The sequence below is a fragment of the Desarmillaria tabescens genome (genome assembly GCF_030435595.1).
Source record: "Desarmillaria tabescens strain CCBAS 213 chromosome Unknown EV420scaffold_40, whole genome shotgun sequence".
Taxonomy (NCBI): domain Eukaryota; kingdom Fungi; phylum Basidiomycota; class Agaricomycetes; order Agaricales; family Physalacriaceae; genus Desarmillaria; species Desarmillaria tabescens.
The window spans coordinates 267629-282001 of NW_026848339.1; the positions used below are offsets into that span (position 1 = coordinate 267629).

The following is a 14373-nucleotide window of genomic DNA, read 5'->3' on the forward strand; positions in this document are numbered from 1 at the left end:
GAGGGGAGGGGGTGGTTGACGCAGTGACGTGAGTGACGTGGGTGAAGACATTTTCGGGTATCACCGCATCACATCATCACCGCTCGGACACATGAATCGAAAACACCAGAACCCAATACACAACGATGTTGAACATGAAGTTCGACAGTGAAGCGGGTAGGTAAACACGTTCATTAACTCTGAGTCATGAAATCCCACCGGAGAAGGGTGCGGCAGTCCCAACACGTTCCTGCCTCATGGCAAGCTAATGTTAATTTTTCTTCATCCTCAGTCCGACCACCATAACTTATGATGACCTCTCATGACCATCGCTCCACGATGTCCATCGTCCTCTGCGGACTCGGTATTGTCGCCATTTCCGCATCCTGCTTCACCGTGATCACGCGATGCCGACGAACCAAAGCCTCAGCTCGAACGATCGAACTCACACCCTCTCGGCCGAAGTGGAAAGGAAAGATGCTACCATTCGCACCTTACAGAAATCTCTGTCAGATGTGAATGTGGAGGTCAAGAACACCAAATCCCTCGTTTCTAGTCTCACACGAAGTTCGGACGTGCTCAAGCAGCGGTTGACTGATGCCGAGCATGAGCTTCAACAGGCGCGGAATCAAAACCACATTTTGGATCAGCAATTGAAAGCGCAGACGGCCGCAGCAAAACTGGCTAGAGATGAAGTGGGGAAAGTGTCATTGGCACACGAGCAGACGAGGGTGCTATTGAGAACACGGACGGAAGAGTTGAGGGCAGCACAGGTGTATCTCGACAGGGCGGACCAATCCTCTGGAGCTGATGTCATCAACATGATCGACGCCTTGAACGTCGAGATTTTCCAGACGGCTGCTACAGTGGCTGAAGCATTCAAGTTTGGCGAGAAGAAAGTGGAGGAGTCGAGCGAGGCTGCGGCTGCATACGACCATGTCATCGAGATACTGGGTCCACGCATGACAGAGCTCCTGAAGTCGACGCTGCATCACGACGACCAGATCCTCATACAAACTGCATTTCAAGCCGCAATGTGCGCGTACGTGGATTGGATCGTCACGTCATGGTACTTCGAAGGGAGGGAGGAGGAGCAAATGCTGAGTAGTTTGTACGCGATTATCCAAGAATCAGGTACGTCGTGTTGATTGCTTCTGGCAGGGGCCTCTAATGAGAGACGGTTTGTTCTACAGAAGATCAAGCCGTTGCAGGACGCTGGCGCGCTCTGACGCGTAGATACGCGCTTCAAGCCTTCAGGGAGGCCCCCGATAGTCAACACCAACTGCTAAGTGTAGTGATGGAGACCTTGGTCAACATCCTTATCACTGCTGGTTTGGAATCCGCGACATCCGAAGTTAGCGAGACCATGGCCGCCCAGTTCGCAGAACATGCATCTACCGTGGTTGAGCATGCGATGCGGTTGAACCGGGTCATCGGCCAAGGGATCACTTCGTGTGAAATGATGCCGTTGTATCTCGTGCCCGAAACGCCGTTTGATGTGAATGTTATGGAAGATACATTCGGGATCGCATCGACCGATAGCACGGAGAATATCCTTTGCACGACGGATCTTGGGTTGATGAGAATGGAGAAGAAGGGGGAACAGTGGGAGAAAAGAGTCCTGGTGAAGCCGAAAATCATACTGAAGTCAGGCTTGGCTGATACAATCCTGGCGGAAGAGGCCCATTGAACTAATCACGACCATCATTATGTACGACCTGAGTATTCGTAATATATCGTTGTAACGCTTGTGGACCTGTGCGCGACAATGAGATTTGAGCGAAGATGAATAACGTAGAGAACGCACCAGCCAGACCTTTCCTTTTCACATTCACCTTCTGCCTGCTACACCATTTTCTAAAACCATGCTCAGGAAACTCCCGACCGGCTACCAATCCTGTTGCTCTCACGATGACCCACAGGGCAGTGCACCATTGGCATACGTCTCGTTAGAATGGAAGCGTATAGCGCCTAGCACCTGGATAATTGTTCAGCCGGGAAAACAGATCTGCACCAACAAAGACGCTAAGTTTGAGACGGCATCCGAAGGCACAAATAGCATATATTCAGGTACGACCTCCGTAGAAGTCACTGTTAGCTTCAAGAAGCTCTTCTGTCGACAAGACCGCATTTCTAACTTCCATTCAGCGAGACGAAATGACGGTCAAGCACTTTTACTCACTCTGATTGCGGCGAGTTCAAGGATCATGGCTACGAAATGTTGGCCACGCAGGCCCTGTGGTCTAAGATACAGTCGAGTGATCTTGAAGCTTCAAGGGCGGGAAGACAAGCGGCGATGTAGATTATCCCGTATGCAATGGCCATTGATGGTGGTGGTAGCAACCAGAGTGACAAAGGGCGGGATCCGGATCGTTGTGCCACGTTTGGAAAGGGGCGGGAATAGCCGAACTTTCGCGTTAGAGGGCCGAGGCCTAGTTTTTTTTTTTCCGGTACCCTTCGTTGAACCTTTTCCACAACTGTGCTACTTTCAGAGGAATTTTATGTGAGATATCAGTACGTGAATCATTTTTCAGAAGCATAGGTGATTGAACTAGATAAATACTAACCAACGACTGATACTAGGTAGGAGGAGACTGCCTATAATAATCCTGACGACACGGACCTTCATTTGTGCTCTGAAAGTGAGCTATAGAGGACGACCTTGGGTTTCAGTAAAATTTGGCTCTCCGCCTTTGCATCGGATCCCGCCCCTTCCCGATCCTTGATAACCTGCGATAACATCAGTCCAAGGTCGCACGTTGACAGGACGAAATCTTCCGCTGAAATTCCTGAGCTTTTCCCGAAGGCATTCTCCATGATATTGGGATCGAAAGGTGCCCCCCCAGGAATCCATCCTATTGCGGCGTCCTTGGAGATTATTCCCTCGCCCATCGCCTTATCCAAACGTACTAGCTTCTTCCCTACCTGCACCATTCTCGTTCCGAATCTCTGCCCCAAGGCGCTTATTGCATTTTCTATCTGCATGACTGGGAACGGCTTCCACCCGGCGACGACCAAGACAGGGACCAGGTTTCCCAGGAGGACACGTGTCAGATACTCCTCCACCTCCGTATCTGATCCAAGATACTTGCACCTAGCTCGCGTCATGACTCTCCAACGACCAGCAACTGCTGGCGTACCTAGAAAGAAGATCATTAATGTCTAGCCGAGGGTTAAGAACCGAACTACCTACATGTGTGTCGAATATTCGCATAAAGACGAGCGAAGTGGTCGCTCACTTCCGGGGATAGAGCCCAAGCATTGATCATGGAGGAGCAAGATTCGACGAGGGATGCCTGGATTGCAGCCAACGTTGCCAGATGTCTCGTTTCCTCCTCCGAATCATCCTTTGGCTCTCCACCAGACAACGCCCTTACCAGGTGCTCTCCAATACAACGCGCCGCAACCGCTTGAGCCTCTCTATCTTCCGAAACCTTCGCGTCGAAATCCAATGTATCCACCATAAGGGCTGCGACCTGGTAAATTTCCGTATTGAGTGCTTCGGTCATCCCTTTGATTTCCTCTCCAGAGATCGTGTCTTCCGTGGTCAGATATGCCCGTGCGTCCTGCAGCTCCCGCATGCGAACGTCCATCAAAGCGTGCTCCTCCTTTCGCAAGGCTCTCTCTTTCTCTAGCTCTTTGCTAACCCGCTCGACTTCCATTTTGCGTATATCGTTTGCTTCATCACCGACTGAAGCTGCGTCTCCAAACTCTTCTTCGTCTCCGCACTCTCCTGCTGAAGCCGCGTCATTTCCTGCTGGAGCCCCAAAACCTTCTTCTGCTCCGTCTCGTTCTTCTCGTTGGCCTGCGTAAGCTCCTTTTTGACGACTGCAAACCTCTTCTCAGCCTCCGCAACCTGCCTGCTTGGCTGAATATTTTCAGCGCTCGTCTTGCTCAGCCTTGGAAAACCCTCTGGTTCTGCCGACTTCTGCTCCCGAACATTCTTTGCCTCGATTTTCTTGTCCGGCACCGGCTTTTTTACAACATCCGAGTAAAGATTTCGCTGAAAATTCATAAAGTTAATATTCACAATCTTCCATTTAGGCCTGAATCATGACCCACCTCGGCTGCCTTTGGCTCCGTTCGTACCGGTTCTTTGACCAGCGTTCCTGCCGTCTGAGTCCGGTCTTGAACGCTCGGGCGGATATTCGTCGAAGGTGGAGTTCGGTTTTCGATTTTGGCCTCTGCATTCTCTTTCACCAGCGGCTGATGGTAAAGGTCCCTTGTCCCTTGTCCTTGTGTGGTGCTCCCGAGTATCGGCTGCTGAGACGAGTGCGTACGAGAACGAGGATGGCCTTTTCCCGAGTCATCTGATGAGTTGCTCCACAAGTTGAAGGCCCTGGCTACAGTACCTGAGCCGCGACGTAATGAGGAAAGTATCCCTGCCATGGACGTAGCAAGCCGGACGACGAAGGCGGGACTGTATGGCAAGAGCGCTTGGCAGTATGCTACTAAGATGCTCATCCCACGTGTATGCGGGACACGCACGATACACGCCTTTGAAGGTTTCCTTAGTGTAATGTCGTTCTTCGCCTGGGTTTTTGTGAACGAGTCGAGGATATGAACTGGAGTATGTGGCTGTACTAGTTCGATCCTTGTGTAGGCTGCCTCTGTGCCCGGTATGACTCTCGAGGCGATCCATGAAAACCTTTCTTGCTCTTGGGAATATCGGCTCCACTTCACTCTTTCACAGGAAAAGCACAATTGGAATGTATTAGAACCGCGAGAAAGATCTATAGTTCGAAACTAAGGTACACGATGTCATATCCGGGAACAGACTATTCTTAGTCATTACGCTAAAAATGCAGAGTACAGCACGACACCAGTCTTCGACAAGATATTGCTCCCACCGGAGACTTTAAGCCCAAGTTCACAGGTACACGCCACGGATTCGCCGTCCTCTTTCTGGTTTCCATATGCATCGACCATCGTGTCAGAGTCAAAACGATCATCGAAGCGTGCACCATACACCACCAGATCTTGAGACGTGATACCCTCACCCATAGCCCGATCCAGTTTCATCGCCGCCTTCACAATCGCCGAAACACGTTTGCCAAAAGTCTGTGTGAGAGTTCCCTTGGAGTCTGCAGGCGACCACCCGGCGACGAGCAACACATTCAACACGACCTCAACAACGCGAGAATAGAAATCTTCTTCTATTTCTGATACCATGCTGTACTTGCTTTTCTCGCGAGTCATTGATCTCCATCTACCTGCTACAGCAGGGTTGTCCGCGTCTGTATTAGATCTCAGTAATAGAACAGATTGTGAAATAGGCAAGCGCTTACACCTTTTTCGAATATCACAATATAAATCATGCAAACTATCGTCCGTGGGAGAGTGCTTAGACCACTCAGAAATGAATCGTCGGCAGTCGAGTAATGACGCCCTGCAGAGCGGCCTGGACAACCATGGCATGCGTATCCGGGTCCCCTCGAGTCTGTAACAGCTGCATCATACGACCGCCAATGGCGAGACGTTGCTCCGTCGGCGCCTGATCTCCATCTACCGTCATAGCATTGTCTTCGAATTGCAACGTGTCTACCATGTTGGCAGCCAATTGTAAAATCTCGGTATTAAGTCCCTGAACCATTACCTTCACTTCCGCGCCAGAGAACAGATCAGCTTTCGTCAAGAAGGTTTCCGTGTCGTGAAGCTCCTGTGCCCGCGTCGCGAGTAGTCGTCGTTCCACTTGGCGTTGTTCCTGCTCGTGAAGAAGCTTCATACCAACGTTCTGAAGTTCTTGTTCTAGGACCTTATTACGCTGGCACAGCTGCTCTATCTCCGTCGCGTCTTCCAACTGAGTATGCTGCAGGTTTCTGATGAGGTTACGAAGCGCAGATATTTCGGATGCTTGAAGGGTCATGTCGGCCTGAGAGCGTGACAATTCTCGTAACGCTTCGTCTCTTTCTCTCTCCGCCTTCTTTTTTGCCCGCGTCGCCCGCTTCAACTTGTCCCTATCGTCGTTTCTTCTTTGTTCGTCCTCCTCCGGCGTGCCTCTGTTCATCGCATGAAGCGGCTGAGAATCCATCGCGTGCGATTCATCCACATCTTTGGCGACAGTTTCCGATATCCCATTTCTAGCAGAGGCCTCGCCGATCTCGATTCGCGATTGACCCTCGTCATCGTTGTGTGGCAGCGACTCTGATATATCACTGCTGTGCTGGGCGTCCTGAGTTTCAGCAGTCGATTCATGCGAGCTGGGATTTTCGGATGCTATGAATGCTGGGACGATGCATCGGAACGTATTGTTCAACCAAGTCATTGAGGTGACGTGAAAAAGTACAAGGCCTTCAAAGAGTCGCGCCTGAAACAAAAGGAGTAAGTATCGGAATTCTCGTGCAAAAAAAAAGAGTTGACAATTCGAGGTTCAGCTGTACTTTTGTACGCAAGATTCGTGTAGCAAGACGTTGAAAGGAAGCTGCAAACTGGCTGCAAAGGAGATTAGCAACTAGTTGGTGAGGGCCAACGCATCTGCGTGGCAAGTCCGAGTCCTATGTTTTGTTTTGTTTTACATAGAAAGTAAAAGAAAAACAACAATAATAATTGAAATCATGGACTAATAACCATGACGAATGTGTACGAAAATACAATGTGTCAGACTCATCTATACCACTTCGCCTCCTTGACTCGGCAGGTCAGACATCTAATCAGAGTATTAGCTTCCTATTAAGGCCTGCAAATACGGTCGCTTACCCTGAATTAACAAGCAAGAATATATATCATTTATGCTAGAACAAGGGGTTAGTATTCCAGTCGAGTTGAAAGATAATGGTGCGTACCCTAGTACATAAATAATACGCAGCCTATATTCTGAGCAAAAACAAGTTAGTCAAACAAAGGCGAAACAAGACAGGGAATCCTTACTATGAATATACTACCTTTCGCTGTCCATGAATGGCATGCCAACGAGGCACCGGTACATCCGCCTCAACCCGTAGGATTCTTTAATGAAAAGTAGCCGTCGTGTTAGATGATATAACAGCCCAGCCTAGCAGTAGTAGATACCGTGTTAGCGCACAGAAAGGAAAAAGAAGCAGAAAGGGACCTAGCAAAGGCGATCCCCGCTTCTTCGTTCACTCAGCCCACGTAAAGGCCTGTACCCGTTTCGTTAACTTGTAGTTCCGGTTCATTTGAGCGACTGGAGGGCGAGTTAGGCACTGAGAAAGGATCCAAGCGCAAAATTGAAACTAGATTAAGGATCAGTTACCGAGTCGCTAACGAAGCAAAAGCTTACCTTACCTATGATCTGCTCAAGAACTAGTTGTTGAGCCTGCCATCGTGTACGAGCGAGGACCCAACATAAATTTCACACTGGCAGAACATCAGGAACACGAGATACGCGAGGAAGGATATGAACTCACCATGTATATGTACCCCATCCATCAGCATCCCATCAGACTTCATGATGCACATTCGTGTGACAGTCGAGGAGCACACTCGTGCACGGAAAAGGGCTACATCAACAAAGGACTTGTTAGCGAACAACGAGCTGAGCTGAGAAACATGGTACTACGCACCTGGTACCTGCAACCTCACTGTGTAAGGTGTTCTTGTCGTGATGGGACTATCGAGAGGCATAGCTTGCGCCCATAGCTACTATAGTTGATAGAATAAAGTGAGTAAATGAACTACACGACGAGGCAAATGAGTCTAAAGAATGGGAAATAGAAAAAACGAAGACTTACCGATGACCGTATTGCCGCTATCTTCAAATATCCTTGAAATTCCAGCAAGGTCTTGTCCATCCCATCCATCAGCCTCGTTTACGCGCAACGAGCCAAATCCTAGCATATCCGATGGCACGTTAGCAGGGAAAGAGGCAAGAAATAAGCCACGCACCGGTATCCGAACTTCCTACCATTACCTTACAGCTGTCATCCTATTGTGTCGTAGCGAACAAAGATGCTTGCCCCATTCTATTGCATATCATCACCTGAGAATGACAAGCAAAGTGTTAGCTCAAATTGAAGGATTGTAAAGTACGGCTTACCTTGGTGAAACGAGCCTGTACAAGTCAAAAGAGGGATTGAAGAGAGAGCTAAGGCTCTGGAAATTTACTCGTTAAATGCTTGCTAACCAAACCTAACCATTCACTTACCATTTGAATGTCGAGCTCATTGCTCGACGCCGGGGTACACGAGAGGACCTTGAACCAATCCCGAGTAAGATTAAAAACAAAAGAAACAGCAAAGAGCTCACTGTAGCCAACAGCGAGCTTTGGCGCCGTCATCGCGGTGACTGTTCAAATCAGAAATAAAGTTAGCGAAGAAGTTGGAAAAGAGGAAGCGAACAAATAGAAAAGGTTCCCACGATGAGCTCAGGCAGCCAGGACGGCAATTGCCGTGAACGAATAGAAATATTCCCACGGTTTGCTCAGGTAGCAAAGTCGGCAAATGCCGTGATGGATTGATACCCCAAATAGATTCTTTCCCACGGTTAGTTCAGGACAGCATAATAACCGAGTATCCTATATACATAGGACTCGGAAAGAGAGCTCGGATGTCCGTGCCGGTAACCGAACTACCCATTGAAAGCACACTGAGCCACTTTCTTTCTTCCCTCCACCATCCGAACGCGTCTCCTCCGTATTTTTCACGATGCCCAAAAGAAAACCTTACAACGGAACAGAAAGGAAACTCGTTATAGCCATGGATCTTGGCACGACATTCTCTGGGGTGTCATATAGGTGAGACTTGGCCAGATTTCTCAGTTGAGACTTTGTCGAGACTTATTGAACAGTATTCTCGACCCTGGTCGAGTACCGGAAATCAAGGGCGTAACAAGGTATTCGTCTTCTTTACGTACCATCGCACTATTCTTATGCTATGGCGCACTTTTCTTTCAGGTTTCCGTCCCAGGAGCATGTCGGCGGCGACGCCAAAATCCCTACCATCATGTACTACGACCAGGACGGAAGCGTCAAAGCGGTCGGTGCAGAAGCGCTAAAACAAAATGTGATTGAAGACGCCGAGGACGAGGGTTGGCTCAAATGTTCCCTGTAAGCATGCATCTTTTCTATCATCTAAAGATCTCTAAGTGCATTAATCCTTCAAAACGAACAGGTTCAAATTACGCTTGAGGCCTCCTTCTACAACTTCAGATGTGATTACCGAGGCAATTCCACCTCTTCCAGACGGAATGGACATCGTTGCCGTATTCGCCGACTTCTATGCGTACCTCTTTGAGTGTACGAAGACTTTCATTCTGGATACGCACCAGAATGCCGCCTCGATTTGGAAATCGGTAGAGGAAAATATCGAATTTGTTCTTAGCCATCCCAACGGATGGGAAGGACCTCAGCAAAGCAAAATGCGGGAGGCGGCTATCGATGCCGGATTAATCCCTGATGACGATGGCGGGCACTCGCGCGTTCATTTCGTCACCGAAGGAGAAACTAGTCTTCACTTCTGCGTCAACCAGGGACTCGAATCTTATATACAAGTAAGCTGCTTCGACGTTACATCATTCTACAGCCTAACTTCTTCATAGGATGGGGAAGGCGTCGTGATTGTCGACGCTGGCGGAGGAACTGTTGATATTAGCACTTATTCAAGCATTCAGTCACCGAACGCTGACAGTTTTGCGTTCGAAGAAATCTCGGCTCCAGCTTGTCTGTTTCTCTTTTATCTGCCTTTCTCCAGTCTCATTTATCCTCTCAGGCAACTTTACCGGTTCTGTCTATGTAACCGCTCGCGCAAAGCTATTTCTTGCGGGTATATGCGCGTTAATTATTTGTGTAGACATGCGCTTATAATGTTTTGACTGCAGAAAAGTTGGCGGGATCTCGGTTTGCCGATGAAGTCGAACTTATAGCGGAATGTTTTGATGCAACTACGAAGCTTCGATTTAGAGACATTGAAGAGGCCTCGTTTATCAAATTCGGCACCATGAAGGACAGAGATCCTAAGCTAGATATTCGCTCTGGACAGCTGAAGTTGGCAGGGTACGTTTTGGTTCTTGATACTTCTGTACGCCAATCTTCCACTTGACGTTGAATAGGTCCGATGTTGCCAGCTTCTTTGAGCCATCAATAGCGTCTATGATTCGAGTTATAGATAATCAACGAGCCAAAGCCACAAAACCCGTTTCGGTAAGCCAGTAAAGGTTTTCTACTGGCGCCTTATAATACTCACGATCCGTTATTAAGTCGGTCTTTCTTGTCGGCGGATTTGCGGCAAGCGATTGGTTATTTTCCAAGCTGAAAGAACATCTAGAACCGCTCGAAATACAATGTTCCCGGCCAGATAGTCATGTGTGAGTATTCCCTCCCCGGTCCCTTCTGGTTGATGTTGATATTTTGCTGACTTGGCAGAAATAAAGCTGTTGCTGATGGTGCCCTGTCATTCTATCTGGACCATGTCGTGGCCGCTCGTGTGTCCAGATACGACTATGGCATTTCGGTATACACGCATTATAACCCATACGACGCTGAACATTACGTTCGTAGCGGCACAACTTTCTACGATGGAGCTGGAGCGCTTTCTATTCCAGGCCAATTCTCCATCATACTTCCCAAGGTAAGTTATTACCATTGGTAGTTACCACTCTTTCCGTGGTCCTCTAACGCAGGTGTATAGGACACACAAGTCTCGGAAACGACAGAATTCCGCCACTCGTTTTCTCGAAATTCAATTCATCTGGCCGATCTGCAGTACATAACAACAGATATAAAATGCTACCGCGGTGTAAGAATTGAAGATCCCCGTTGGATAGATAAGGAACCAGGTTTGTGTCGCACGGGTTGGTTTCAGCTGCTATCCCAATATTTTACCAGATGCGTACTCGCTTTTTTGCACTGTCGCGGCAGACACTTCTGAAGTGGCCAAGTCTCTCAAGCTTCGACGGAGGCCGGATGGAGGATCATACTTCGCTCTTGTTTTTGATATTGTTCTCTTGTTTGGAAGGACAGAACTCAAGGCGCAATTAAGCTGGAAGGAAAATGTAAGTCCAAATTACCGATATCTGCTTTTGGGAGGCTCATATTCTTATAGGGCGTAGAGAAGAGGTAAAGCGATCATTTCCTTCCTATATACCGCGGTAATGAGAGCTCATGCTGTTGGAATTACTGTGGCTGTACGAGCCATCGGAATCAACCGGCTCCGAACCCGTTACGTACCGTACCCGCCGTTTTCTTTTCTTTACCGTTTACCACCATGTCGACATACTAGGTATAAACGAGTTGCTCATTTTCGTTCCCTCCCGTGCTCGAATTTCAACACATGCCGCATCATCCAGAGGTCCAGCACGAGTTGTTTATGACCGCATCCTGTGAAGTATCCGTGCACGTCTTGATGTCAGATGCTACTAAGTAGCGTCGATTTTGCTGAATAACTTTCTCAAAGCGAAAGAGTGGTAGCGTCGACCGATATCGGAGAACTACGTCTTTGTTTCGCATAATGTACGTGTAAAAGCGATGTAAAGAATAGGTTTATGGGCGTGGTCCACGTAGATACTCTCCGTTTCTATCTATTCATTTGGAGAAAATACTATTGGTATCAAAAAGGACGAGAGTACTTCACAAACAGAAGCCGTGTATTCAGTAAGTATGACATCCTCGCCTCTGCAAAGACAGCGTCGGCTCGAGACGTTGCTACTATATCCACTATTGTACTACATTAGAGATGCTGGGAATAGATAATACGAGCGGGACCTCTGCGATAGTAGCGGTGAGATCGGAGAGACTCTGAGTGAAATGAAAATTCATCTTGCCTTTTCTCTCTCCCCTGTAACAACCGAGATAAATGCAGGAACGAGAGGTCACAATAAAGATACGTACCCTATACCTCCAGGACACAGTATGCCTGCAGCTCTGTAAGACCGAAAAGCAAGACGACATCGTAGTCAAGCCTGTAGAATATCCTTCCATCGGGTCCACGTTGAGGTTTGAGTGTTTTCGCTGCCTGTTGAGTATCGGCCGTAATTGTGCAAAGCACTGTATACATAGCTGCAGGATTCACAGTCAGCCTGATGCTAATGTGTATGTGAAACTGGTAAACGAACCTTCATCGGTGTCCATCCAGCGCGGATCTATCTTCGAGCCTCTATAACAGATTATATCATCTGATATCGATGTCAAGTCCTCTAGGGTCTCGGAGTACATATGGTAGGTGCGCCTGAACTCTGTCGTCTCAGACACTAGAATACCCTGTCCAGTCTTTAGCACAGAAACGAGGGTCTATCGAACGCGCGGTCTTACTTTGGGAAGAATAGGTTCAAATTGATCTCCCAAAGACAGTTCGCCGTTGGCGGCTATATAGGCCTTATCTGAGCGATGTCGGTGCTCAGGGATCGATTCTTCGTAAGAGGTGAACTCCTTTCCCCCAAAGTTGTATCTCGACATCCTGGCATTCACCGCATGATCAATATAGAAAGAGACAGCACCATCTGCGACGGCCTTGTTGCTAGAATAAGTATCAGCTGTTTACGCAGTGGTAAGAAAAAAAAGGAAGAGAACTAACACATGGCTATCGGGACGAGAAAGTTGTATACCAATGGATTGAAGGCGCGCACGTAATTTCGCGTAGATAAAATTGCTGGCAGCGAATCCTCCGACGAGGAATACAGCCTGGAGGAGATGAATTTAATTCTTTAGAGTATTAAAATATAGCTATGTACGAACAGATATATTTTTGGGCGATGTCAAACGCTGATAGTTGATAGCTTGAATGATATCATTTAAAGATGGCTCGAAAAATCCAGCAACAGTGCTCCTATGATGCTATCATTAGAAGAGGACAAGCTGGATCCAATTACAATCACGCACCCGGGCAATGCAAGTCTCCCTCCACGGATACCTAGAGCAGGGTCATTGTCTCGAATGGTACCAAACTGGATATATGCTGGCTCTTCAGCATTCCTGAATCGTAACTTCGCCGTCTTGTCGAAGTAATCAGCAATAGTATCGACCATCTCAGCGTAAGAGGTTCCTTTTAATTTGTCTGAAATCGCAAAGATTAGACATCTTTGATGGTAGTAACACTATGAATCACCTTGAAGATAAATCTGAGCTTTCCTGGTAACGAACACGGAGCCCGATAATCGACCTGCACGAAAGATGAGGAACTGCTGAAATTCTAACCTAATAACTTACACTGGGGGATAGTGATCTCTTCGAAACATCGATTGCTTTCGGACGCACCAGCCCTGGAGTATGTACTAATGTCAACAGTTCCACCTCCAGCATCAACAATGATGACACCGTCTTCATTCTAGTACATACATTAATGAGAGAAAGAAGTAAGAGGATAAGATTTATTACCGAGGTGTATCGCGAGAGGCCTTTGTTTAAACAAAAGTGAAGACTAGCCTCGCCTTCGGTGACGAAAGACACGCGCGAATGATCTTGTTCACCATTGCTGATAAGCCTAGCAGCTATCATCGCATCTCTCATTTTGTTTTGATGTTCGCCTTCCCAGCCGTTCGGGTGTGCGAGTACAAAGTGAATACCGCCTTCCAGACTGGACCATTCGGAGGACGAGATATGATGAGTTTCTTGCACGAAGGACTTGGCGCAAGTGTATAAGTAAGTATAAAAGTCGGCGAAGAGCGTCGTAATCTCTTTTAGAGGAGAAAGTTGTTGCAGGCACTCCGACGCTGTTTGAGGCCCAAAGTGCAATTTGAATCTGCAACGTAAAAGCGTCAGGAATACTATCGTTATTTTTCAGCATTTTTATACTCACTCGCAGTACTTCATCCACCCCTCTGCCAGGGCAGCTTCTTCTACAGACGGATGTTGTGTCTCTGCACCTACAGCTCTAAGATTCCCGAATGCATCGTAGTACATGATCGTTGGTATCTTGGCATCGCTACCAGCATCTTGAAAAGGGAACCTTGGGGAACAATTGTCAGCTTCAACAGTGATGTTAATACCAGGAACGCACCTTGTCACTCCGTTTATCTCTGGAACAATTCCAGGATCAAGTATACTACAAGTCGACCACCTTTAGCCGCGCGAATAAATAAATTTTTACTAGAGTATCACCTATACGAGATACCGCTGAAAGTGGTTCCCAGATCAAAGGACATCACCAACTTTCGGTGACGACCGCTGTAAGGTTTTCGCTGAGCAGGGGCGGTCGTCATGAATTATTACACCAGGCAAGAGATGAGAGGGGTGGTGTCAAAGACCAGGGCGTCCCCTACATCTGACCGTCGGAGAGGATAAAATAGAGAAATTTCCATGGAAACATAGAAGAATCGCGGAGCCGCATTGTTCAGTCAGTTTGCAAGTAGTGGCAGGAGCAAAGAAGCACGTCGGCATTCGCCGAAGGATATGCCATGTCTAGAAATGGCCAAACATCGGCCTTCGCCCTTAGAATATCATGCTAAGGAAGGAGTATTACTCAATTCTCGGAATGTTCTGATTCAACAGAAGATGGTCGTCATGTGGAA

The 14373-nt window shown here is 47.8% G+C and overlaps 6 protein-coding genes across 6 annotated transcripts; 2 read left to right on the plus strand and 4 right to left on the minus strand.

Moving 5' to 3' along the window:
- Window positions 1-386: 386 nt before the first annotated feature.
- Window positions 387-1669, plus strand: EV420DRAFT_1275621 (uncharacterized protein; the record flags this gene model as incomplete). Its single annotated transcript, XM_060467913.1, has 2 exons — window positions 387-1113; window positions 1173-1669. The coding sequence occupies 2 exons, from the start codon at window positions 387-389 to the stop codon at window positions 1667-1669; spliced, it is 1224 nt and encodes a 407-aa protein (XP_060326678.1).
- An 897-nt stretch (window positions 1670-2566) lies between these two features.
- EV420DRAFT_835884 (uncharacterized protein) lies at window positions 2567-3933 on the minus strand. Its single transcript, XM_060483658.1, has 2 exons — window positions 3173-3933; window positions 2567-3119 (listed from the first exon to the last, which is right to left on the minus strand). The coding sequence occupies exons 1-2, from the start codon at window positions 3639-3641 to the stop codon at window positions 2605-2607; spliced, it is 984 nt and encodes a 327-aa protein (XP_060326679.1). The 5' UTR covers window positions 3642-3933; the 3' UTR covers window positions 2567-2604.
- Window positions 3934-4685: 752 nt separating this feature from the next.
- On the minus strand, window positions 4686-6469 carry EV420DRAFT_1566394 (uncharacterized protein). The gene is made up of 4 exons (XM_060474065.1): window positions 6340-6469; window positions 5366-6286; window positions 5268-5331; window positions 4686-5216 (listed from the first exon to the last, which is right to left on the minus strand). Exons 2-4 carry the CDS (start codon window positions 6242-6244, stop codon window positions 4771-4773), a joined length of 1389 nt encoding a protein of 462 aa, XP_060326680.1. The 5' UTR covers window positions 6245-6286; window positions 6340-6469; the 3' UTR covers window positions 4686-4770.
- Window positions 6470-7059: 590 nt separating this feature from the next.
- Window positions 7060-8212, minus strand: EV420DRAFT_1483374 (uncharacterized protein; the record flags this gene model as incomplete). The annotated part of the gene is made up of 7 exons (XM_060469972.1): window positions 7060-7169; window positions 7344-7436; window positions 7500-7517; window positions 7668-7766; window positions 7822-7861; window positions 7973-7987; window positions 8081-8212. 7 exons carry the CDS (start codon window positions 8210-8212, stop codon window positions 7060-7062), a joined length of 507 nt encoding a protein of 168 aa, XP_060326681.1.
- Window positions 8213-8489: 277 nt separating this feature from the next.
- EV420DRAFT_836050 (uncharacterized protein) lies at window positions 8490-11202 on the plus strand. Its single transcript, XM_060483659.1, has 13 exons — window positions 8490-8668; window positions 8722-8766; window positions 8828-8980; window positions 9045-9423; window positions 9472-9592; window positions 9642-9695; window positions 9751-9925; window positions 9982-10072; window positions 10130-10236; window positions 10295-10499; window positions 10560-10707; window positions 10757-10923; window positions 10974-11202. The coding sequence occupies exons 1-13, from the start codon at window positions 8580-8582 to the stop codon at window positions 10989-10991; spliced, it is 1752 nt and encodes a 583-aa protein (XP_060326682.1). The 5' UTR covers window positions 8490-8579; the 3' UTR covers window positions 10992-11202.
- A 395-nt stretch (window positions 11203-11597) lies between these two features.
- EV420DRAFT_1750858 (uncharacterized protein) lies at window positions 11598-14224 on the minus strand (the record flags this gene model as incomplete). Its single annotated transcript, XM_060480346.1, has 13 exons — window positions 13964-14224; window positions 13863-13907; window positions 13662-13811; window positions 13241-13604; window positions 13073-13190; window positions 12972-13025; window positions 12746-12920; window positions 12602-12692; window positions 12441-12547; window positions 12179-12383; window positions 11983-12127; window positions 11766-11914; window positions 11598-11705 (listed from the first exon to the last, which is right to left on the minus strand). The coding sequence occupies exons 1-13, from the start codon at window positions 14062-14064 to the stop codon at window positions 11598-11600; spliced, it is 1812 nt and encodes a 603-aa protein (XP_060326683.1). The 5' UTR covers window positions 14065-14224.
- Window positions 14225-14373: the final 149 nt, after the last annotated feature.